At 38.6% G+C, this 27,326-nt stretch overlaps 1 protein-coding gene and 1 long non-coding RNA gene across 3 annotated transcripts; both read left to right on the plus strand.

Annotated features, from left to right (window-relative positions):
• Window positions 1–16,618: 16,618 nt before the first annotated feature.
• On the plus strand, window positions 16,619–19,808 carry LOC135091226 (uncharacterized). The gene is made up of 3 exons (XM_063988671.1): window positions 16,619–17,788; window positions 19,113–19,346; window positions 19,542–19,808. Exons 1-3 carry the CDS (start codon window positions 17,321–17,323, stop codon window positions 19,806–19,808), a joined length of 969 nt encoding a protein of 322 aa, XP_063844741.1. The 5' UTR covers window positions 16,619–17,320.
• Window positions 19,809–20,743: 935 nt separating this feature from the next.
• LOC135091494 (uncharacterized) lies at window positions 20,744–27,085 on the plus strand. 2 transcript variants are annotated; one of them, XR_010262528.1, is made up of 6 exons: window positions 20,754–20,768; window positions 22,125–22,160; window positions 22,267–22,295; window positions 24,022–24,145; window positions 24,706–25,108; window positions 27,071–27,085. It is a non-coding gene; the product is annotated as an uncharacterized LOC135091494 (long non-coding RNA). The 2 variants fall into 2 exon arrangements; XR_010262529.1 differs by lacking the exon at window positions 22,125–22,160 and having other exon boundaries at window positions 20,744–20,768.
• Window positions 27,086–27,326: the final 241 nt, after the last annotated feature.

Here is a 27,326-nt window from a genome sequence, read left to right on the forward strand (position 1 = left end):
GTTCTCGTTTCCGGGGGTTGACTCTGTAGGGAGACTGCTTGATAGGGAAGGTCCCTGGAAGCACCTTCACATCATGGCGGAGGACATTACAGATTTTAGGATGGTCACCGAACACGTCATACTGAGAGATCAATCTTGAGATATCCAGTGCTCAAGAGGATGAAAGATGACGGAGCTGATCATCTAAGTGTTGGATAATGTAGGTGTTGTTTTGCGTGTCCTTGGGATGTATGGTGTTTGTGTCAATCTCAGTGGTAATACATTTATCATACATCAATGAACACACAGAGGCAGGTTTTAACTCTGAGTCAGCCTCCTGGGGTTCAATGATACCACAGGAAGCTACTCTAGGGGTTGGTTGGGCTTCTGCCCAAGCAGCATCATCTGGGACCTTAGAGGGCCGGAACACTCTCATAAGAACTCCATCCTGTTTGTAAAAGGCAGGGTAATGAGTAATTTGATCTGGAGGGATAACCTTGTCATGAAATTGAGTCAAAGTAGTGTCTTCCTGTTGAGCCTCAGTGAGAAGTTTTTCAGAAAATATTTGATTGAGTTCAAGTGGGGATGGGCTCTTCTTTGGAAGTGAGAAAGACTGATCAGATTTCCTTGCTTGTGCACGAGTAGTGACACAAACAGGGAATAAGCCTGGTTGTTGCTCTTCTAACTGTACAGTGGGGTTATCCATCAGCATTGTGTCACTAATTACCAAAGGGGGAGTCACCTTACTGCCAGCTAGGTCATTAGCGAGGAGTAGTTGAGCATTAGGAATGGGTAAGGCTGGTTCTTCACTAACTCCTATTATCACTTCACCTCTTACTAGTGGGCTATCAAGATGTACTTTAGCTAATGCAATGGGGAAGGGGTCATGGAAGTCTTTTAAATATACCTTTTCACCTGTGTAACACTGTTCAATACCAGGGACTGCTGACTTCAGCACTAGGGACTGAGCTGAACAGGTGTCTCTGACAATCTTAACTGGGTGATCCTTGTTATCAATGCTGATGGTGCCTACAGACCTGAAAGGCTCAAATAAGTCTTTAGGTACAGGGAAGGAGGGAAGAGCTTGTATGGAAGCAACTGGCTTGGCAGGATATGTTTGAGCTACCTTGCACTTGGGATTAGGACAGTTCTTTATGAGGTGCCCCGGCTGTTTACAAAAAGCACAAAATAGAAGTGGTCCAGTACTACTGCCGGTCATTTTACCAACCCCTGAGTTACCTGAGTTTATCTTACCACTAGGAGTCTCGGTCAGCTTGTCCACTAGGAGTCTCGGTCAGCTTGTCTGAGGTTGCCTTGCGATTCACCAGGGAGAAAAGGTCCGCTAACTGAGCGGCTTTGAGAAGATCTGTTTCTTCTTTGTTGGTGATGTGTAACATTACTGAGTAAGGGAGCTTACGCATGAACTCTTCTAAGGCTAAAAGATTTACTAATTCGTCGTACGTGGTTATCGCGGCTGACTTAAGCCAACGCTTGAGAGCCCTCAGTTTCTCTGAAGCAAACTCTAGATAGGTTTGTTACGGAGTTTTGAACATTTTTCGAAAAGACTGACGGTATCCTTCTGTGGTAATGGAGTACGCCGCTAGGATGCCCTGTTTGACACAGTCGTAATCCGTGTTGTTTTCGAGGCCGTTCAAAATAGTTAAAGCCTTTTGGCTGAGTTTGGGTTTAAGAAGCCAAGGCCAGTCTTCTCGGGGCAGTTCAAAATGTACTGCTGTGTCCTCGAACTGTCCAAAGAAAGTGTCGGGGTCTTTGTCAGAGAACTGAGGGAGTAGTGAGAGATATTTAGTTAACTTTTGTTCGAGGTCAGCTGTGGTGGTTGATCGAGATTTTAATTGTGTGAGTTGGGTCTCGTGGATTCTTCCTTTTTCTCTCTCCTCTCTTTCTTTTTCCTCCTTTTCTTTTACATATGCCAGATCTCTTTCCGCTTTTTCTTTTTGAAAAGCTAGTTCTTCTCGCCTTAGTTCTCTCTCTTCTCTTGCTGCCTCTCTCTCTTCTCTCTCTCTTTCTCTTGCTGCCTCTCTCTCTTCTCTCTCTCTTTCTCTTGCTGCCATTAGTTTCAGCTTTTCGAGTTCGAACATTAAACTGGCGTCGTGCTGTGAAGCAGCACTAGTGGCTTCACCTCCAAGGTGAACTAGGATTCGAGTTCGGAGTTCTTCCTTCCGAATGTCAGACGGATATGAGATATCAAACTGTCGGGCTATGTACTTTAAATCATCCTTTGTCACTTTGGCAGTTTGTAGCTCCGCCACAGAAGGATTACTGCAAAATGCGTCCAAGTTTAACTCATGCGACATGATTAATGAGCGTGAGGTCAATTGAATCAAATCAAGTGTGTCTGAGCCCTACACTGAAACCTGATCCAAGACCTAGGTTCGCCACCACGAGTCGGAAGGACCCGCGTGAACGACAGGTTCGAAACCACGAGTCGGAGGGAAATGAGTTGAACCGCGTGCATCGACAGAGACTCGTTTTTTGAGTCTAGTTGAGTCAAGGTTAGCAACGCCTTAACTGTGCTTCTGAAGAGGCAACGAATCGAAGAAGTGTAGCGATAATCACTGCCCCAAAATGACTACCATAGAACTAACACTTAAGCACTTGTAATGGCTTGCCGTATTCGCTGCTTTCAAGCAAAGAGTGGAACGCAAGTTCCCAAGTTTTAAGGAGTCTCGGAGTTCGGGGTGAAGGTCACTACTAGGGGGAATCGAACCGACACTAAAGCAACACTGAGGAAATCAATTGTTAGGTTTTTAACGCTTTTATGACTAGACGCCGGTACCTCGCGTACTTTTAAAGCGGAAAAACGCAAAAATTCACCAACAAAGAAATAAGCACAACTTCATATACACTCGAGAGCAGGAAAGGAACTAGTGTAGTTATATGTATGTGTAAACATGTGTAATCTCCCGGACAGGCCCCCAATTGTTACGTGTGAGCATACACTGAACTCTAGGGGATGGACCATGAAGGGGTGTTGCTCACACTAACAATGGAAGGGTTAAAAGAAAAGAGAAAAGGAGACATTTTAACTGCTATTTAATATCTTAAAGTTAACCCTTAAATTAAGTAACAATACAAAATTGAAGATTATTTAAGTAAGTAAAAGTAAGTAACAAGGAGTGGCAATCTGAACTGGACTGAATAACTTAAAAGACTGGTTCAGTTAATAACTTAAGCCAAGTTAGTAAATGCATATAGATACAAATTACAAAAATAAACACCTTTACATATACATAATAGAAAATAAATATAAATGTGTTTGTGTGTGTGTGTGTGTGTTTATGTGTGTGTGTGTGTGGGTGTGTAACACTGGTGTAACTCTTACCACCGCTCTCGAGTGTATATGAGGCTCCCAGCGTATGCCAAGGCGACCTCAGAGCTGTAGCGACCCTTGGAGGAGACTGAAGCTCGATGGAACTCCACCCCTCGTTATCGGCTTGGTAGCCTGCTAGAGGTCACGTATCCAGTATGCCTCAAGCTATACACGTGGCAGCGCCACGAGTTGAGAGGCAGGCACCTGGTTCCGTGGTAGAGTAGTCACGTGTGTGACAATATATATATATATATATATATATATATATATATATATATATATATATATATATATATATATATATATATATATATATATATATGTGTGTGTGTGTGTGTGTGTGTGTGTGTGTGTGTGTGTGTGTGTGTATTCACCTAGTTGTACATATCTATCTAGTTGTTTTGTACAGGGCACAAGCCAAAGCTCATTTTGTCTTGTCTCCATAACCATATTTATCCATTTTTTATTTAAACATATGTACACTGTTTGTCGCAACCTCCTTTTCCTTCAAATCATTCCACATTTTAATAGTTCGATGCGGGAAGTTGTATTTCTTGATGTCACTCGAACATCCACTATTCTTTTTCCTCCCATGCTCCCTTGTACGTCTCCCTCATCCTCCTCCATTTGTAGTACCAAGTCATTTCTGTCTATTCTTTCTCTATCGTTTACTAATTTGTCTTTTTCCTTCTCTCATGTGTTGTTGATAGCTTAAGTCTTTCAGTTCTGGTATATCATCTTTGTCGCTATCCTCTGTATTCTTTCCAGTTCCCCTTTTTTTTTCTCTCTCTCTATGTGGAGCCCAGACTACTGCTGCGTATTCCAATTTAGGGCATATCATGCTTGTCATAATTTTCTTCATTTCTTTATCCAAATAGTTATTATCGCTATCCTCTGAATTCTTTCCAGTTTCCTTATATATTTTTTTTTCTTTATTTCTATGTGGAGCCCAAACCACTCCTGTGTATTCCAATTTGGGACGTATCATGCTTGTCAGAATTTTTTTCATCATTTCTGCATCCAAATAGTTAAACGCCACCGCAATGTTTGTTAACAGTCTGTATTTAGAGCCGAATATCCCGTTTACGTGCCTTTCAGATGATAGTGTGTCCTGAATCATTATTTTCAATTTTTTTCTTCATTACTTTTCATTATTATTTCTCCTCCCATTTTGTAATTCCATGAAGGTCTCTTTTTACTATTTACTATTTCCAACAAGTGGCATTTTCTGGCATTAAATTCTAGTTTCCATCTTTGGCTCCATGAATGTGTGTGTGTGTGTGTGTCAGTGTGTGTGTGTGTGTGTGTGTGTGTGTGTGTGTGTGTGTGTGTGTGTGTGTGTGTGTGTGTGTGTGTGTGTGTGTGTGTGTGTGTGTTTATTAGTTGTATTTACCTAGTTGTAATTTATAGGGTCCTGTCTCCATGTCTATACTTGTCCAGTTTTTTCTTTGAAGTTGGGCACACTCGTTGCCAATATTGCATCCTCACTGAGCTTGTTCCAAATTTCTTTATTTCTCTGTGGGAAACTATATTTCTTTATGCTACTCAAGCATACTACTCAAGTTTTTTTTGCTGAGTCCTCGTCTGTAACTGGTATTTCCTAGTTCACTTAACAACATTTTCTTATTATCTATTTCTTCTACTCTATTCCATAATTTATAAATTAGCACTGAGTCTCCCCTTTCTTTTCCTTGCTCCAGTGTTAGTAGATTTATTTCCCTTTAACTTGTCTTCATATCTTAATTCTTCCAATTCTGGAACCATCTTCGTTGCCATTCTTTGAATCCTTTTGTAGTTTTTTTCACGTTTCTTCTTGTGGGGAGACCACATAGATTCAGTATATTACAACTTTGGTCTAATCACAGTGGTAATTATCTTTCTCATCGTATCTTTATCCATGTAGTGGAATACTGTTCCAATATTTCTCCAATATATTTCAACTTTGGTCTAATATTTATGGTAATTATCTTTCTCATCGTATCTTTATCCATATAGTGGAATGTTCTTCCAACATTTCTAACATTTTATGTGTCTCTGAATATATTTTCTACATGCTTTTCCGACTGTTGACTATCCTGTATTGTCACTCCCAGATCTTTCTCTTATTGCACTTTTATTATTTCTTAATTTCCCATTTTATATGTCTATTTTGGCCTCCTTTCACTTCTTCCCACTTTCCATGAAATGACAATTTTTATATTAAATTCCATCTCCCATTTCTTACTCCAGTCCCAGATTTTATTCAAATCCTCTTGTAGAATTTCAGTCTTTGTTGTTTCTTATGTCTTTGTAATTTTGCATCGTCTGCAAAAAAGCTCATGTAACTCTTTACTCCTTCAGGCATATCATTTATGTAGGTCAGGAAAATCATTTTGCCAGCACTAATCCTTGTGGTACTCCAATATCTACTTTTCTCCATTTTGATTTTATATCTTTTACGACGGTTCTCATTTTTCTTCCCTTTAAGTAACTTTCCATCCAGTTTCTTATTTTTCCATTTAATCCTCCTATATTTTCTAGCTTCCATAATAACCTGTTGTGGGGAACTTTGTCGAAAGTTTTTTTTTTTTAGATCTAAACTCACAGTGTGTGTGTGTGTGTGTGTGTGTGTGTGTGTGTGTGTGTGTGTGTGTGTGTGTGTGTGTGTGTGTGAAATACAGAACAAGAGCCACACTAGGCTCATGCTGTCCCATCTCCATATCGACTTTTATACAAATTTTCTTTAAATTTATAGACTGTCTTGGCACACACAATTTCATCATTAAGTTTATTCTACACTGCTATGCTCCTGTGAGGAAAGCTATATTTCTCGATGTCTCTTCTACAAACACCCCTTATCAGTTTCCTTCCATGTCCACTGGTACCTCTCGTATCTGGTATCACAAGATCATCCCTATCCAACTTTTCCATCCGTTCCAGTATTCTGTATAGTGCTATCAAATCATCTCTTTCCTTCCTTTTTTTTTTTTTCATGCGTAGTCAAATCCAATCTCGTCAACCTTTCTTCGTAACTATACCCTCTTAGGCTTGTAGGGATTTTAGTTGCAGCTCTGAATTCTTTCTAGTTTTCTAATATCCTTCTTCAAACTTGATGACCACGCCAATGTTGCGTACTCCAGTCTTAGACGTATCGTTGTTGTTATTAGTTTTTTTTTTTTTTTTCATATCCTCATCATTGTAGGAGAACGCCATCTTGATGATTCTCAGCAGATTATGTTTCTCCAGTTATTTTGTTTACACGATTCCCTGACGACAGTTTATTAGAAATGGTTACTCTCAGATCTTTTTCTTCTGATCTTATAGTAATTTTCTCATTTCCCAAATAGTAGGTGCCTTCTGTTCTCGCACTTTTTTCCAAACTTCACCACACTACATTTCTTGACATTAAACTTCATGTTCCACCTCATTCATTTATCTTAATTAGGTCTTGATTCAGAGTTTCGCAATCATTTTCATTTGTTACTTTTCTCATAATTTTAGTATCATCAGCAAAGAGAATCCAGACATACTTATACACAAAAATAGATACAAATCAGTCATCCAAAAACATATGTAGCTTGTCACCCAATCCGTCATGTCGTTTACATATATAGTATTGCAAACATAACTGGTACTAGTACCAATCCCTGCGGAACTCCACTTATTACTGGTCTCCATTTCAACTTATTGCCTCTGATTACTGTCCTCATTTCTCTGTCCTTCAAGAAGTTGGTCATCCATTTTAATAATTATCCTCCCAATCCTCCTATATTTTTCATTTTCTATATTAGCCTTCTGTACGGTATTTTATCAAATGTTTTTTTTTTTTTTTAAGTCTATGTGTCACAGGAGTTAGGAGTGTTGATTGACATTTCTTTCTGTTTCTTTCTGTTTTACTAAAAAAAAAAAGGGCTCAATTAAAATTGAGAATATGATTTATAGTTGGTATTGAACGTTGCTGTTGATATATATATATATATATATATATATATATATATATATATATATATATATATATATATATATATATATATATATATATATATATATATATATATATATATATATATATATATATATATATATATATATATATATATATATATATATATATATATATATATATAAAAGTAATAAAATGAAATAAAATAAAATAACTGCCACCAGTCATGGTTTCTGCCACATAATTTTGACCTTGTTTTATATGGAAGCGTTTTAGCCGGAGGTCTATAAGGCACTGGAACAACTCCATGACAACCAGATTGAGTTTTATTGGTTTTATTTTCTAAATAACAAAGTTTTCAATTTATTTTTTCCTCTTCTTATTCACAATGATATTTCTAGAAATTAGTTCTGTTACCTTGGAGTTGTGGGACCTCCTATACTGGGAACAATGATAACTAATCAGTTCATAATAATAAAATTTAAATGAATAAGTTATAACAATTAATTAGTGCCTCAGGGGTTTATCTTAATTTTTTTGGTAGAAAACATCCTTATTGTGTAGGTGTTACATTCAACTGTGTATATCACTGGTGTTTACTACCTTATCAAAGGCAACTTATCCTAATCTGTTTACGTCTTAAATTTTGTTTCCATCCCCCTCAAAAAGAGAAAAATTAAGAACTAACTGGCAAAGAGAATTTTACATCCTTCATCTCTCTGTGGACAGCGATGTCAATCAGTCTCTTACACAAATAATTAATACATATAGGCACAAAAATTTTTATTTTCATATGAACAAAGCCTTTAAACGTACCTGTGGGCAACAATGTCAATCGGTCTCTGACGCCGAATCTTGAGCAAGATAGTGGGAGTGAAGGAGGAGATCATTTAAAGGAAGATAATTGTAGCCGCACCGGCTGGGCATCAATTGGCTCTCAGGTGATCTGTTTTACTGATCACACCCATCACCGTAGGGTCGAGGAAAGGCAGTTCTCCCTGACACGTTTATTGATGAGGTAGGCATGACCGTAAGAACTGCGAACAAGTTCTCGGTCTCAATTTCTTACAAAATAACATTATACATGGATATTAAACACTTTCAACATTTTACAATATTCATTAACAATACATGCAATTGACTTGGCACTATGACAATCAGTTTTTACTACAAAATTAAAGTATTTACCTCGGTCACCATCCTGCCCGTCTTTGTCTGAGCGCGACTTGGCCGTGAGTGATGCCCGCAGGCGATTAGCAGGTTAACCCCACACTACCAACAAGTGAGCATCGGCTTCGGTGCTTAATATAGCATTGAATACTGATACTTACACATATTACACGTTTTCATGCAAATAGAAAACTATTGAACATTTCACTTATAAATGCCGAGGAATAATGACATGAGGTACATACGCTTTACATACAGTAACATGGCTCCCCTAAATTGTGTAACAATTTACCTTAAATTAAGATTAGTATGTACCTTAAAACTAGGATTAGCACATAATATGTTTTGTTACATTGGCTCCTTGGCGGGGATGCTCCGGTCTATTATTATGCATTACCTGCTAACAGCAATACTAGACTATGTATTGGCCTCTCTATGATGGTCCTGTTTGCCTTTGTGCATCTTCCCTGGTTGTCGAGATTACAGTCTGACACCAGGACGTTAACCTTTCTTACTAGGCCATCATGATCAGGAGATACTTTATCCATTTAGGTGTGACATAATCTGGCACCTCATTATCCCATTCAACTGCATTCTTACATAATTCTTGTAAAATTTGCTTTCCAGTCAGTATGAGAGGTGACACTAGACCTAATGGATCATATATAGAGCTCACTGTTGACAGAATGCCTCTCCTGGTGAGTGGCTTGTCTTTCAGCTTTATTCTAAATTGAAATGTGTCAGATTCTATGCACCACTCAACTCCCAAAGTTCTTTCTATAGGCAGTGTGTCTTCATTCTTACTAAAATCCAAACTTTTAATTCCATCTGCTCTCTCATGAGGAGAAATTGCAGCTAAATACAGCTTTGTTGTTTGACAAGAACTTATGAAGGTTAAAACCTCCCTTGTAACATAATTCTTTGCTCTGCTGAATAAGAGTGACAGCTTCATCCATTGTAGCTACTGACATCAAACCATCATCAACATAAAAGTTGTTTCTTACAAACTTGGCTGCATCAGATCCACACCCGTAGTCATCTGCAGCTTTCTTAAGAGCAAAGTTGGCTACACTTGGAGATGAAGTAGCTCCAAACAGGTGAGCTGTCATCCTGTATTCAGCTATCTCATTATTAAGGTCACCATTTTCCCACCAAAGGAATCTTAACATGTCTCTGTGTTCTGGGTTGACCTTCACTTGATGGTACATTGCTTCTATATCACACACAAGTGCAATCCTTTCTTGCCTAAACCTACACAACACTCCAATAAGTTTGTTGGTAAGGTCTGGGCCTTGTAACAGGTGACTGTTTAGTGATTGGTTCCTGTAGTTTGCACTACAGTCAAATACAACTCTTAACTTCTTTGGCTTTCTCGGATGATAGACTCCATGATGTGGAATGTACCAGACCTTACCATCATTCCTAACTAAATCCTTTGTCGGTACAACCTCTGCATAACCCTTTGTAATCATATCATCCATGAACACTTTGTAATCACCTTTGTGTTGATTATCCTTCTCAAGTTTAGCTCTTAACTTCTTGAGTCTCTGCTCTGCTAATAGTTTGTTGTTTGGAAGCTTGACGTTATCATCTTTAAGAGGAAGGGGCAACTCATAATGGCCATCCTTCAGCTGATGTACTCCTTCTTTCATCTTACTCATAAACCTTTTATCTTCATATGATAATGGAGTGTCAGCTGACTTTCTATCACTGAAGTCAAGTTCAAACATATCTCTCACTTGAGAAGGATTAATCATCTCTTTGGTTTTAGTAGGAACCACTAAGAAATTAACCCTCTTTTCTTCATTGATTTCTACTTCTTGTGTCACTGTTCTGTAGACTACCACTGTATCCTCCAATGGACTTGAATGGGGTGAGATTTTACCAATGATCCCCCAACCTAGCTCTGTCCTACGAGCATAGGGATGCTTCTTGCTATCACCTGCTATTTGCTCTTCTGCCATAATGGCTTCTGCACAATCAAGACCAATGAGAAGTCCTATGTCAATGTTTGGGTCATATTTCATTAGTTTGTCAGAGATTGCCTTTAAGTGGGGCCAGTCACAAGCAGTCTCGGGCCTTGGTATCTGACTCCGTCCAGCTGAAATGTTTTCTGTTGAATATGCTGAAGGGATTGATATTTCCACTTCTTCAGTATAACCTCTTACTTTAAGTCCATGAATTTTGATAGAATCAGTGATTTGTTTTCCACTTATTGTGTGGATATTGAGTGACACTGATGGTCCACTAACTCCCAATTTATTCAGAGTGCTGTCCTTGATGAATGAAGCATCAGACTGCTCATCCAGCAGGGCATACACTAAAACTTTATTCTCTTCATTACTAACATGATGTAACCATATAGGAACTATCATGGTGTGCATGTCATGTGTCACTGATTCTGTAACTTTGACCTTATTTGCTACTACTGTGGGTTTATCATCTTTAGGCTGAGTTGCTTGTGCTGGCACCTTTTGGCTCTCAGTTCTTGTCATATCATCATTGTGAAGAGCTGTGGGATGGTATCTCTGACATACTTTACAAACTTTCCTTCTTCTACAATCCTTTCCTTTGTGACCCATTTTTAGACACCCTGTACATAACCATTTTTCTTTAGCAAATTTGTACCTAGTATTACCATCAAGTTTGGCAAATTCCTTGCAATCATCTAAATCATGATCCTTTGTACAGTAGTGACAGAATCGTCCTTTCCTTTCCTGGTCCTTGGGATACTGTTTGTTGGCTTGTACATTTACTTTACTTTGGAATGACCACATTGGTTTTTCCTCAATTGCTTTAGCCATGAAAGTTCTACTCCCTCTATTCTTTGTCATGATGTTTGATTCCCTTGGTTTCCAATTGGTTGCCCTTGTGTGAGTTTTGATCCAGTCATTTACTTCCCTACTTACTGAATTCTAGGAAAGAAATGGATTGCTTGCTCCTTTTGCTTCTTTCTGGACAAATTCACATAACATTTCAAAGGGTGGGTGGTGCTCTTCATTGCTACTAGAAGTGTTGTTATTACTGTTAGTATCAAGATATATCATCGCTTGCTTTCTCCAGTCATGAACAATATGTTCAGGGAGTTTTGCTAGCACCTTTCTCTGCTCTCTAGGGTCATTCAGAAATGACAAATAAGAAGTGTGTTTCATTGCAGCTAAACAGCACTTCAAAAAATCTGAGAATGCTGCTAATGCTGGACCATTATGCGGAGAGATTGGTAGCCAATTCATTAACTTTTTTGTGTAAGCATCAGCTATGATGCTTTTGTTTCCAAATCTATCACTAAGAATTTTCTTTGCTTGCACATAGTCAGCATCAGAGTTAAAGTGCATTAACATTTTAATGGCATCCTTTGCCTCACCAGTTGTATACCTGTCTAAGTAGGCAAGTCTCTCTTTACCAATAGAAATTTTAGACTCTACATAAGTTTCAAAGTTTTTCAACCAACTTGGAAATTCCATGGGTTCTCCATCAAAAGTGTTAGGCTCTATTGGAGGGAGGCTCCACTTGGGATCAGGTATGTTGATTGCAAAGGTTCCCCCAGGATGGGAAAAGGATTGATGATTCTGTCTCACATTATTCACATTATTAGGCATGTTGACATTATGAGTGTGTCTACGAGAGCTTGGTACAAGACTTTGAGCTGTAGGGTTGAGATTTATTACCTGAGGTTCACTAAATATTTGTCCATGTACTTCATTTGTCATCAATTCATTATCTCTATTGCAAGAAGAAGGTTTCTGTGGGTCATGGAATGTAACATATTTGTGAGGCATGGCATTGTCACTTTGTTGATTTGCAACTGCTTGTGCTTTCATTTCATTTTGTGAAATCATTACCTGGAAGCATTTTTACTTCTTCTTCAACTAAGCCAAGAGCATTAAGTTCTGCACTAGCAACTGCTAAATCTCTCTCTTTCTTTTTCTTTGCAAACATTGCCTGGTCTCTTGCTAACATAACTTCTGCATCTGCTTTTGTCTTAGCTAACATAACTTCTGCCTCTGCTTTTGTCTTAGCTAACCTAACTTCTGCCTCTTCTAAATTATCATGATATTCCATTTCCTTTCTAAGTCTGGCTACCTTTGCTGCTGCTTCTTGCTTTCTTTGTGCTGATGAATGTGATGAAGTAGATGAGACTCTAGAATGTCTAGACCGTTTGCTAGAACAAATTGATCCTCTGTCATTCTTTAACTCCTTTCTTTTACATTCTATACTTTCTAATATTTCATGATGAACTTGTTGATTGTGTTCCAGCTATTCATTTAGCTCCTCTGACTTTTCTGGCTCTAGTTCCACCAGTTTTGTGTATTCCACATAATACTGATGAAATGCCTCTATTACTTCATTTGACATGGGCTCTAATTCAAAGGGGCTAATTACAATTTTTAATCCTTTCTTAATTTTGCTGGTAACACTGCTCCATTTACGCTTACAGGACTCTGCTCTTCCTTTGGTTACACTGACTTGATATTCTCTTCCTTTGTCGGTCAGCACTCGCTCCCTGACACTAACTTCTTCAATACAAGTTTGATCCCTGTCCACTTGCTCACCCTCACCTTCCCTAAGGCCATCTACGGCATTAATTTTCCCAGTATCAGACATACTCGTATCTAACAACTTAATTGTGTCAATACTGAGACACTGAAAGAGCAATTAAAATTACCACTCTTAATACTAGCTAATTGTGGGTAATTTTCACTTAGGCTACTCAATTCAGTGCACATACATACTATTATACTTTCTTGCCTGTGACCATGGATTCTACAAAATGGTGGCGAGGCACAGTGGGTAGAAGGGAGTGGTTGTCGTCAAGGGTAGAGCTGACCCCGGGGCCTCAGAGGTCAACCTATAGGCTTACGTCAGCGTCCCCTCGTCCTGTGACTCACTCTTGCTACGGTTTCACATGGAGCCAATTTCTTGCTTGTAGGTCGAGTTCTTACTGTAGCCGCACCGGGTGGGCATCAATTGGCTCTCAGGTGATCTGTTTTACTGATCACACCCATCACCGTAGGGTCGAGGAAAGGCAGTTCTCCCTGACACGTTTATTGATGAGGTAGTCATGACCGTAAGAACTGCGAACAAGTTCTCGGTCTCAATTTCTTACAAAATAACATTATACACGGATATTAAACACTTTCAACATATTACAATATTCATTAACAATACATGCAATTGACTTGGCACTATGACAATCAGTTTTTACTACAAAATTAAAGTATTTACCTCGGTCACCATCCTGCCCGTCTTTGAGCGCGACTTGGCCGTGAGTGATGCCCGCAGGCGACTAGCAGGTTAACCCCACACTACCAACAAGTGAGCATCGGCTTCGGTGCTTAATATAGCATTGAATACTGATACTTACACATATTACACGTTTTCATGCAAATAGAAAACTATTGAACATTTCACTTATAAATGCCGAGGAATAATGACATGAGGTACATACGCTTTACATACAGTAACAATAATAGAGGGGATAAAGAGCTGAAAGAAAGTAGGTTAGAAGATGACGAGCAGACCGCCATTGCTGCGTGCTCTGACGCCGAAATCTCGCGCCCAGGGTTATATAGAACATAAGAAATAAGGGAAGCTGCAAGAAGCGACCAGGCTTACATGTGGCAGTCCCTGTATGAAATATACCTACCTATTTTCATCTATTATCCCCATCCATAAACTTGTCTAATCTTCTCTTAAAGCTCTCTAGTGTCCTAGCACTAACAACATGATTACTGAGTCCGTTCTACTCATCAACCACTCTATTTGATAACCAATTTTTTTTCAGTTATGGCATATTTCCTCTTAATTTACAATATTTTGTGATTGGGATTTTTCATGTGACTGGCCCAGCCGAAACCGGGAATATGGTTATTCTACAGTTGCCTCGTAAACCATAGGATATTACTCCGCGCCCTTAGGCAAGCCAGCTCCCTCACGCCCCCAAGGCAGAAGCCCTGAACCACCTCCTACCTCTGAAACATAAACATGGCATCGTCGTCTACACAGACGGTTCCGTCAACCCCGACACTGGAGCTGCGGGCGCTGCCCTAGTATGCAGGGACACCACTATACAGTGGAGACTGACAGACTGACACACTGCGCCCTAATCGTTACCGACTCCAACAGTGTGGCAAGTAAGGGTTCATCAAAGGAATCAAAGTCCATCCCAAAGACAACATAAACTTAATCACCATTATACATCACCATCCAAAAAAAAAACTCTAAGACCAAAGAACAAACAACACGCTAAAGTGGACTCCTGGGCACACTGCCATAAAAGGTAACGATCAAGCAGACACAGCAGCAAAAGCAGCCGGCTCACGTCCAATCGTAGACCTCGAAGTCAATCCAAGCCTGAAGGAGGTTAAAAAGCGTATAACCACACAAATCAGACTACTCGGGAGGCAAGACATCACTGATGCAGTAAATGAAGGCTCGCCCTCGGCCACCTGGTACCTAAAAGGCACAGGATTCAGGCCGTTAGACCTCCCTCCGAAAACCCACCCACAACTAAGAACCCATCTGCATCGACTAACGCTGCCTAACAGAAATAAAAAGCAGCCAAGACCCTGTATTCTGCAACAACTGCAAGACATCAACTCCGTTCCCGCTCCTGCACTGCATCCTTGAGTGTCCCGCGACAGAGTCAATAAGGGATAGGAGGAGCAAATACCCCCAAGTAATGAGAACTCTGCTCAGAAAACTGCAGCAGAAACAATACCTGGAGTATCCCTCCAGACACTACTCCACCTCGTAGCAACTACACCACCCCCAAGATAACTCTCTGTGATCAAAAGTAATCTCTGAGGGCTCTAAATAACCCAGCTAGCTAGACTAACAAAAATCAAACAACAATAATCCACGCCCTTCTTTATCTCCATTTCAACATTTAATTCAACAACTTGTAGCTTACAATTTCATTTAATTTCCTTGTTCTAAAGTTTTACTGATTGCAAAGGTATATACAAAATTTTATTTCCATAACCAAGAAAAAGTAAATTTTTATATTCATGATCGTTCCTTTAAGCCATAAAAAATTATTTCACAGGATTATTATTATTTTGGATGGTGATATCTTATTTTTTTTCTTTCCTGTTTGTAATTTTGTCCCATGACATGTGCAGTCATCTCATTCATCTCCCTCTCGCACTATGTCCGTTACTCTTGAGTAGAAGCTTATCAAATTTGTTATGCAAGATCTTCCTTCCCTGAAGCCAGATTGTCTCTCTGTTATCACATTGTTGTCTTCCAGGTATTTCACCCATCTGTTCTTGATGATTTTTTCACAAATCTTTGCTACCACACTTGTCAGCGATACTGGTCTATAGTTTAATGGGTCTTCTTTTCTTCCAGCCTTGTGAATTGAGGTAATATCCCTCAGTTTCTAATTTTTAGGTACTCTTCCTTCCAACAAGGTGGTGTTGATTATATCGTGTATCACTGGCTAGAGCCGTCTTCTTCAGCTCCCACAAGGGCTTAGAATGTTAGCTACTCGGAACTCTGCCCACTTGGCCACTGAAGAACAGACCAGTGGAGTTGTTTGGCGTGCTGCCCAAGGAAAAAGTGTGGTACAGTTCATTGACAATGTGTCCCTTACAGAGACCGCAGCAGCCTTAGCTACTCTCTCCTTGAAGTTTATGTTATTTAGAAGTGAATTGCTGGTCTTCCAGGCCCTGTGATATTGTCAGTTGAATAAAAGTAATCGTAAAGGGCCGATTATTTTTTTTTTTTTTCTGATCAAAGGAAAGAGACAGGGAGACATATTGGTTATTCTTGTTTAATGGTTGTTAAATTTAAAGAGGCATATAGTAATATGCCGTAGCCTGGTTAAGACATTCCAGGTCAAAATGATTCCTGATGTTAGTCAATATGACTAGTAAAACTCGCTGCATGATATTGTACATACGGCAGTTATGAAATGAAATATCAAAGCGACTCTTTGCTGGTATTTTCACACTATTTCCGCATTTTGGGGTGCGTTCATCCCTTAGATATCCCTATTTATTATCCTAGTCTGTCTAGACAGACTTCAAATATTATAATATAGCGAAATATGATCTATTATTAGCGATTATGGAGCAAGCGGATACTGTGATGTAGGTAGCACGTCTAGCAGCTGTTCAGGTCACAAGTCATTCACAGGGGCGAGAGCAAGGTCCCTTGCCCCGCTGTTCAGATTAAGCCATGCTCAGGGAACGTTCTATCCCGTGTATCGCTTCTTCAGACTTGTCCTACTTCATCACCTGTGCAGATACAAACCACTCTGTAGCGTGAATTGATTGTATCAGTCATGACCTCACACTGCATTATGGCATTATACCAGAACACAATGATGTGTTGGAAATCGTGGCCCAAGACAGGAAGGCCATTCAGACACCTTTACCTGACCTGTCAGAATACCGCACACCGCTGGAATGCTTGCCTGTTCCACGCTCATTGTAAGCAAATGTTTATATTCACTTAATTTGAAACAATTTACGCTACACAGTTTTAATAATGGTTTTCACTCATGACTGACTTGTTTGCAGATAATTCTGTATGTTCGAGATTTTATTGAAAACAATACATGCACATCGGCATGTTTTCACCTAACGTGTTTGCATCGCTGCCCGCGAGTGGCTGTCTTTTCGCTACAGCCCGCTGTCCACCCACAAATACTGCAAGCCCTTAAGGCAGGTCCACACGCTACGTTTTGCACAACCTTTTGTCTGCACAGTTCAAGACGTTGCAGATAAAACATTGTGTGTAGACGGAAAAACTGCGCATTTTTGACTCCAGCGCAAGACTGTACAGTTGCAGCGATAACTGAGCTAGGAGAGCATAGATATCCGTGAACTGTGCGGACAAGTCGGAACGTATAGACGGTAGCGCCGTCTTTCGTTTCATTTTGTGCCTCAGTTTTAATTCAACAGGCGACAATGGCTGACCTTAGGCAATGTTCTCGGGAGTTCCTCACAGAATTTATTGCATTATACGAAAGTTTCTCATACATTTGGCGTGTCAAATCAAAGGATTATAGTGACCGGGATAAAAAGGGGAAGGCTTATGAAAGCTTAGTGGAAAAATTCAAAGAAATTGATAAAAATGCCAACAGAGAAAAGGTGGTAAAAAAAATAAATTCTTTGAGAAGTGTTTACCGCAAAGAAGTGGCTAAAGTTAATGATTCGATTCGATCTGGCGCTGGAGAAGAGGAAATCTACAAGCCATCTCTTTGGTATTTCGACTTGTTACATTTCCTAAATGATCAGGAAACCCTAAGGCACTCTAGAAATACCATGGATGAAATTGAAAAGTCTGAAGTGGACGAACCACCAGAACAGGTAAGAAAAAAATATTTCATTTATATGATCAATTTATTAGGTAATTCATGTAAATACACCATTAACCATTGAAATTTATAAATGTATCTTGCCAAGTAACAGCCCCCTCATTGTTAAAGTAATCTTTGAATTGGTCTCTCACAACGATAGCATTGCTCAAAATCTGTCCTCTTAATCCACACTGTAGGTCGTGTACTAATTCTGGGTCACATCTTTCTCCTAATTCGACAGTACCTTCAGAAATATTTTCCCGATCCATACTTTCATGAGGGGTGTAGATTTGGGGGCTTCTTCTGCGCAAAAAGTTGTGTAAGGCGCAGCACGTCAGAACTACAGTATCCACATTGTCCATCTTCAAATTAATACTTGTGTGGAAAATACGAAATCGCGAAGCCAATATTCCGAACGTGTTTTCAATGACACGCCTCGCCCTAGATAGGCGGTAATTAAAAATTCCTCGTTCCCTTGTTAATGTATCTCGTCAATATGGTTCAAGAAGTTCTCGACGCATAGCAAAGGCTTCATCACCTACAAAAACATATCGTAAAACTGTGTTTGAATTTTCAATGGACCGGGGCTTAGGAATTCTTAACTCGTTCTCAGTTAGTTTTTCATAAAATTTAGTGTTATTTATTACTCCTCCATCAGAGATCCTGCCATTTGTGCCTGTATCACAATACAAAAATTCGCAATTGGCATTTGTTATTGCCATAAGTACAACACTGTGGGTTTTCTTATAATTAAAAAAGTATGATCCACTTCCTTTAGGTGGCACAATCCTAATATGTTTCCCATCAATGCTTCCCAAGCAATGAGGGAACTGCCACATTCTTTCAAACTGAGCTGCAACTTCCAGCCACTCCTCTTCAGTCTTGGGAAACTGAAAAGAAATGAAATTATTTAAAAGCAAAGAAAATATTGTTTTTATTGCAGCTATGTATCTTAAATTTTACACTTGTATGGACAACATAATTGTAAAAGACTACTGTACATGAAATTTATTTTATTTGATACATAGAAAAAGTTATTCGTAAAAATTAGAAATGTCGAGCTCATAATTAAAGAGATTATAACTATTTCGATTTTGGCATTAGAGTAATACGGTTATCGACATAGGAATCAACAGACATTGCTATACAATTGGTAAATTACATTTTTGAATTTCGATATAGTTGTTGAGTTATTCAGCGATTTTTGTGTAAAAATCTAAAACTTCGACCAAGTTAAAAAATCAGTTAAAACTCAAAAACTAAATCGAAATTGATAAACGTAATCTCTATCTTTTGTAGACCAATGTTTTTTTATTTATTTTTCTCAACTTTATTTGCAAAAAAACATTTACTAATTTCACGTCTATTATTGTAATAATGAAATTATTTATTATTTCCAGGTGGAAGAGGATGTTCATGAAGATGCTACTGACAGTGGACGGAGTGAAGCAACTGCTACTCCTATATCCGAAGAGTCAACTGTCCATAGTAGTAAGATATTGTCACGTAATTCTTCAAGATCTAACTCTTCAGCTCGTAAGAGAAAGGGAGTTCCAAATGAGGATGACACAACTGAAGTTATGAGGTTGGTAGGAAGGAAACTGGAGTCGCTACAGGCAGATGATGCTTTTACGGTATTTGGAAAGCATGTGGCAAATAAACTCCAAGGCGTCACTAGTTCCCAAAACGCAGCCGCTCAAAAACTAATTTCCGACGTGTTATTCGAAGCAGAGTTGGGCGCACTTACGAGAAACTTTAAAATTGTTGATATCACAAGCCAGCGACAAGATAATTTTGGATTCGTGAATGAAAGGAACTGGTGTCAACAGAATATGCCCCAACAATTTAGAATGCCACATACTCTTCCATCAACAGTTGCACAGTACCACTCCATCTCGCAGCAGCCGCAGCCTGTAGCACATAACTACGTCCCTGAACAACATTTGCACACTCAAGGGTATGCAACAACTGGGCAAATTACGCCAGTTTCAAGCATCAGCCCACAGGAAGGTGGACAAGATCGACAAACAGACACCCATCAAGACATGACCCACTCTTCCCTTGCAAACTACGTGTCAACATTTAAACCAATCTGAACTACTTGCAAGTAATTGTAATTCTATTTGGCCTATCTTTTGTGCAACTCTTATATTTACTTTTCAGGTTCATGTAAATTTTTTTTTTTTTTTTTTTCTAGACAATAGCATTATAACTTACCTTCAAATATTCATTCCTCAGCACCTTGAAGATAGCTTCACATGTTTCGGGAATTATTTTACTTAATGCTTGTTTGGAGATGATTGTTGTGAATTCAAGGTCTTTGTAACTTCTGCCAGTTGCCAAAAATCTTAACGTTGGTGTTAGCCTTTCATGTGGTGAGATTGCTGTTCTCATACACGTATTTTCTTTAATGATATGGGGTGTCACTAGTTCCAATAAATAAGTATATGTTTCTATGTCCATTCGCAAGTAATTGCGCCAATCATTAGGCTCATCACGTAGTTCACGCAGTAATTTAATATGGGAGAAATTGTGCCTTTTCAAAAGCCACTTTCGCGACCACTTTGAACGCCGGGTACTTCTGAGACGTTCCAATCTTTTTTTTTTTTTTTCACAACACAACACGTCAAAATTGACAAAAGGAGTACCTCCTCCATGACGATGTTAAAACTGAGCGAAACTGGTGCAAACATCATGGTACCATGTAGACGCAATAAAACTGTAAGGTTTTCATTCCGTCTTAAGACTGCGCAGACAAAAGGTTGTGCAAAACGTAGCGTGTGGACCTGCCTTTAGATAAAGCGTTTTCAGTAGTGGTCCAGCATTGCATACAGTGTTTGATGTTCTACTGAACACGATTCACAACCCCGCTGCCAGACGACAGGCACCACCACCCTTGGGAAAAACTGTCGTGTACATCACTCAGTTGACTTAGGTAGTAATTCCGTAAGATGCAGGAAGAAGTATCAATAGACTCTTCCATCACTTAAGGTTCTCGGTCTGTTTTCTTGGCAAGAGGAGCTTTTCAGGAGAGCAGCAGACAGAGCAGAGGAGAGGTATGTGAGGTGTGAGGCGGCAGCATGTGCTCGTGTTCGCATGTATAAGTTTTTAGCCAACAATAATTTTCTCCCTGCTTTAGCTTCATGTCAACTATGATATTGAAAAATATATTTATTTGTTCACCTGCACATGATTATGTTAAGAGATGATGCAAGAAACGCACTAACACACACAAAAAAATAAATAAATAAATAAATAAATAAATAAATAGAAAATAGCATTGCTCCAGGATTAAAGTCGCAACCACGAAATAGAGTCGGACAAAACGCCTAAACACTGTATGCTGTACCGACGGACCACTACTGAAAATGCTTATCCGAAGCTCCCAGGAGACCTGCCTGCGCGAAAGGAATGCGTCAAAAAATGCGTTTCCGAGGCGCTTGCGAATAACTGAAGAAGACGTCTAGGTTGTGGGCTGCACTCCTTTAGAATCCAGTTCGACATACCATCAGGTCCCATTGCTTTCCTTACACCCAGCTCTTCCAACATATTTTTTATTTCTTCTCTTGATGTTTCTACCTCTTTCAGACCAGTCCCATTTTCTATCGCTATCCTTTCTTCCCTAAAATAATTTTCCTTGGTAAACACTGAGTGGAAGTGTGTGTGTGGGGGGGTACACAATCTGTAAAATTACTAAAATTCTTAAATAATTCATAAAAAAAAAAAATATATATATATATATATATATATATATATATATATATATATATATATATATATATATATATATATATATATATATATATATATATATATAGATAGATAGATAGATAGATAGATAGATAGATAGATAGATAGATAGATTGATAGATAGATAGATAGATAGATAGATAGATAGATAGATAGATATTAAATGTTTAAGCTCCCCTTAAAATTACCAAGTTGTCTTTGATCAGACTTACGGTTTGAGAAACAAGCGATGTGAGCCGTTGCCTTTAACATTAATTATTATTTTACTTATGGTTGTGTTCACATAGTTTACCTTAGTACCTTAAAATTTTATTATATATATATATATATATATATATATATATATATATATATATATATATATATATATATATATATATATATATATATATATATATATATATATATATATATATATATATATATATATATATATATATATATATAATTTTTCTCAATAGATAAAGCATTTACTTAGTGGATTAAAATAAATTCGGCTACAGGCTAAATATTTTTGGCATAACAATTATATGTATAATTACTAATATAACAAAAAAAAAATTAATTAAGCAATAAAAATAACGGATATTAGTATTTTGTACTATAAAGTTTATGTTTCTCCCCAAAAATTATTTATATATAGTTATAGTATTTGCCGCCAGAGCACCCGACCATCCTTCCTCGCGTCTGCTCTTGAGGTAAGCGGAGGTTCGGTGCATCTCCTGCTTATATTCGACTTTATCTGCCACATCCTGATGTGAACCCTCTTCTTAGACCACTAATTCAATTCCTTGATTGTTACAGATTACATCTCCGGCAGGATGCGTGCTAAGGTAAGAAGCATTAATGTGTAAGGAGTAGAAATAAGGAGCATTGTCTTTGCCATGGCATATCGGCAAGGGTGAAGTAGTAAGGGCGTGTTATGCTGGGCTCTTGTGGTTCTGTGGTAGAAATGCAGGCCAGGGAGCAGGAGTGATTGGAAATTATTTTGTGACTAAATATAGGTGTTAGATGTGTTCCACGAGGTGTGTGTGTGTGTTTGTGTGAAGGTTAATCGTAGGAAGTTAGTGGTATTGTCTAAATGTATGCAGTTACCACAAGGCGAAGTATTCCTTTATTGACTTCTTGGTACTCTAATGAGATGTTGGGTGACTGCAAATGATGTAATTGGTCAGGTGGTGGCGAGTTAGTAGGGTAGATCTTAAGTATTCTTACTGATTTATAGAAAGTGGTTATAGGTGAGTGTAGGTACAGTTGCATTATACGGAAACTCCCACGTGTAGGCCTGGCTTGGTGTGGCTTGCCTTATTACGATGCACGTGGTCAAGGTGGTGCAGTGTTGGTGGCTCTCTCTCTCTCTCTCTCTCTCTCTCTCTCTCTCTCTCTCTCTCTCTCTCTCTCTCTCTCTCTCTCTCTCTCTCTCTCTCTCTCTCTCTATATATATATATATATATATATATATATATATATATATATATATATATATATATATATATATATATATATATTAGAATTATTACATATTCTTGCAGCTTCCCTTATTTTCTTGTTCTCTCTGGTTATCCTCCAACCTATGTGCTTTCCATTAACTTGTCAAACTTCTGTACATTGCTTACTGATATTGCTATTCAATAAGCAGCAGCAGTGTATCACCCAATGGCCACGTGTGTAGTAAGCATGAATTGGTAAGGATTAGTGTTAAATGATGAGGGTCAAGAGGCCTACATGTGGCATTCCTGTAAAGTGCACATGTTTGGATCCCTATTGCATGTCTGTGGTTCATGTAGATTTATGTTGTAATGGAACTGTGTATCTTGTTTCCACAAAGCAGAACACGATGGGGATGTTGCCAAAATGATTATGGGCAAACTAACGTATCTTCTCGTCCCTCACAACATAATTACTTGTTTGCATTGCTCACTGAGATTCGTGTGGTGCTTGGCAAACTATTAACATGGTTTTTTTTTTAAGTCTGGATTTGAAATACTCCAAATAGTAATATTCAACACCAGTGGCATGTTGGTTAGAACCATTAAAATCCAGGCATCCATACAAATGCACTTGATCACCTCTTACCTGACTGTTCACATGTGCTCAGTGAACTTGAACTCCCTTGGAAATACTGTTAGGTGAAGGGATTCATGTCATTCTGAGGATCATGTGTCCTCTGGTATTTTCTGGTTTGGTTGCTTTTCAGTACTTTGTCATGTGTTTTCTTTGGATCAATTTTTTATGTAATGCCTTAACAGGATGTGGAAACAGCCAAAGCTGGGTTGGCTGTGAGATGCCTTATGGTCTAGTTGGTTAAGGTTTGTCCTCCAGGGATCAATCCCTGGTCACATCTTCCTCTTGTGTATAAAGAGAATAATTCTTCATTGTCTCTTCACTACAAACTACTTCTTTAACTTAGAGGAATAATCCAGCTATGAAGTGCTAAGGGAATACTTAATGTACACCTGGATGTGTCTTTCAGCCTTAATTTTCTTTCTTGTAATATGCAGATGTTAAGTGCTTTGTTTTGTATGGTGTTTTAAAGTTAACATTTGTCTTTCCTTGCAGTGGAGGAAGAAGCGCATGCGAAGGCTCAAGCGAAAGCGCAGGAAGATGAGGGCAAGGTCGAAGTAGGCTGTGTGCCCCCCATCCTCCCATCATCCCCCTTCAGGCAACATGTGATAAGTGACAGGTGTGTGTCAACCCTGCCTCTTGTGTAGCTCTGGGCTTGATAATTGCTCTCACTCACAGTATATACAGTAAACCCCCAGTTTATCACTACAGTTTTCACCAGTTTCTCTCTCTCTCTCTCTCTCTCTCTCTCTCTCTCTCTCTCTCTCTCTCTCTCTCTCTCTCTCTCTCTCTCTCTCTCTCTCTCTCTCTCTCTCTCTCTCTCTCTCTCTCTCTCTCTCTCTCTCTCTCACACACACACACACACACACACACACACACACACACACACACACACACACACACAGTCAATATATTGCAGATTTTAGTACTTCGTGGTACCTATGGGACATAACCCCGCGATGAACTGGGGGTTTTACTACGTGTACATATATATATATATATATATATATATATATATATATATATATATATATATATATTATACACACTATATCTTATTTCTTTTGTATTAAAGCAAATTGATAAAAATTACATGCGTTGCATTGATTTTCTTGGTTTTGAAGGTTAATGGTAGTAAATAGTCTTTGATTACTAATAATTGTCCTTTTCTTCCAACAGGTGCCTGCCTTCCAGTGTCTGTCACCACTCCATGCTGCCATTATAATTTTCATCAATAAATCTTAAGAAGGGGTTCAAGTATTTTATTTCAACACTGAGAGGTTGTAGAAGTATATACTGAATGAAAGACTGGGCACAGGAGAGCCATCTTCAATATGTGGATATATGTATATGGAGAGGGAACCAGAAGCTGGGGGTGTATAGAGATGAGAACACATCAAATGGTAAAAGATATGATTACAAGATTGCAAATATGGTAAGAAAAATGGAGAAACTTGCACCAAGCAGGAAATGAGTAGATGAAATAATGTACTATAGTAGAATGGAGAAAAATCCTTTGGTTTGCCCTTTTAAGTCAACAACATGAGCTACACCACCAGATGTCAGGAAGGCTGCTACACAGGTAAGTATGAATTTGAAGATTTATTTCATAATGAGAGCCGAGTGAAGCACAAGTGAGGCTACAACTATATATATATATATATATATATATAAGACTAGGCTGTATATTTACCTAGTTTTATTGTACAAGGTCCAAGCTAAATCTCATTTGTCCTGTCTCCATATCTTTAGGTATCCAATTTCTCTCTAAATTTGCTTACACTATAAACAGCTGTAGCACTAAGCTATTCCAGAGGTTAGTGCTTCACTGCAGGAAACTATTTCTTAGTGTCTTTTAATCCTACATTTTCCAGCTTCCACAGTTGGCTCATGTGTGGAATCTTGCCTTTTTTTTCCTTTTTTTTTTCCAGATGTACAGCATCCACCTCTTTCTTGCACCACATCTATCACTTATAAAAGAACAAATTTCTTAACACATGATCTTGTCTAAATCCAAATTATTTATCTGTAGTTACCTCATTTTCTTCCAAATACTGTACCTATTTGTATTTTATAATTCACAGTTTACCCAACTGTGGAAGCTGGAAAATGTAGGATTAAAAGACACTAAGAAATAGTTTCCTGCAGTGAAGCACTAACCTCTGGATGTTGGCTGTTCCTGTTCCACACAGGTGTCACTTTCACAGTCAACAGGCATATGAACACTCTCTCTCTCTCTCTCTCTCTCTCTCTCTCTCTCTCTCTCTCTCTTGTATTACGACTATGTGTTTATTAATGACTTGATTTGATGATGGAACAAGAACACTATATCTTCTGGTACACTTGGCAACACATATAGGCAGTGTGACGCTGCCACCCCAAGTGTCCTTAACATGTGAATACTCCAGGCCACACCCTGCTGGCCATTAGGTCAGATCACTCCAGGGCTGAGGTAGCAACAGCACAAAGAAGTACAGCCAACATCCCATATACCAAGTTAGTCTGGTTCCACTATAGTTAATGATACTGGCCTGTAGTTTAGTGGCTCCATTTTGTCACCTTTATAGATAGGCATTATATTGGCTTTTTTATATTCTTTAGGCATCCTTCTTTCTTTCAATGAACTATTTACCACGTTCCAAATTGGCTTCACCTGTTGGTCTCTACATTTTTTCTGGTCTCATTGCTCTTCTAACATCTAAGTCACTCAACAGCTTGTAGATTTCATACTTTTCCACCTTAATTTCATGTAACTCATTATTTGACACTCCACCTGTAGGTGCTACAAAATCTGCTTCCTTACATATATCAACTTAAAACTCTCATTCATTATTTCACTCATATCATCTTCATATGTCCTTCTGCCTCTTTTTAACTTAACAGTACTATTTCAATGGTTCATTTATGTTTATGTATCTATAGAAAAGCTTAGTTTCCTCTTTACATTTGTTCACTATCCTTTTCAAATTTTACTTCGGCAAAATCACCTATCTGCTGGGCGGACATTTAAATTTTACTTCCTTCTTCCCTTCTTATCCTAAGATATTAATTTCTTGCTTTTTTATATTCTCTATTATCTTCATTCCACTGCTTCTTCACCTTCTTTCATGCCTTGTCCTTGCCCTTTTTGGCCTTTGCACATCTGGCATTATACAAACTATGCCTGCTCATTTTCTTTTTGTACAATTGGTACAAATTTAAACACCCCTTCATTGTACATCTAATAATGCTTCATATTTTGCCTGTACATCCTTGTCTTTCAACAGTTTATCCCACTTTATATTCCATATATTTTTTTTTTTTTTTTAATTCTTTAAAATTTGCCTTTGCATAGTTTAGTCTGCCATTTCTGTATTCTTTTCAATTTGGTTAGGAAGGGTATCAGCTTAGGATAATGATTGGCAAAATTACAAAACCACAGTTCTCCATTAGGAGGCACTGTCCCAGCCCTGATGCATCATGCTAATTAAAATGCAAAAGAGTGGAGGATGGAAATGCAAGAGAATAATTTCTAATCTTTAAAAGTTATTTTTCCTTTCCATAGGTCCAAGAGGAAGCTGCATGACAGAGTAGCACAGGCACTGCTGTCAGCCATGGGAAGAGCAATCCTGGCAATGCCTCTGTGAGTCAACCAAACATGATGCCACCTCCCATATCTCCTTAGCAACAAGTGCATCCACAGATGCCCCCTAATGCCCTCTCACCAATGGGTACTATGGGACCTCAGGTTTCACAAATGAGCCCTATGGGAAAGCCCAATACTGTGATGCAATAGCAACAGCAACGGAACAGAATTTTAT

The sequence above is a fragment of the Scylla paramamosain genome, chromosome 37, assembly GCF_035594125.1.
Source record: "Scylla paramamosain isolate STU-SP2022 chromosome 37, ASM3559412v1, whole genome shotgun sequence".
NCBI lineage: Eukaryota > Metazoa > Arthropoda > Malacostraca > Decapoda > Portunidae > Scylla > Scylla paramamosain.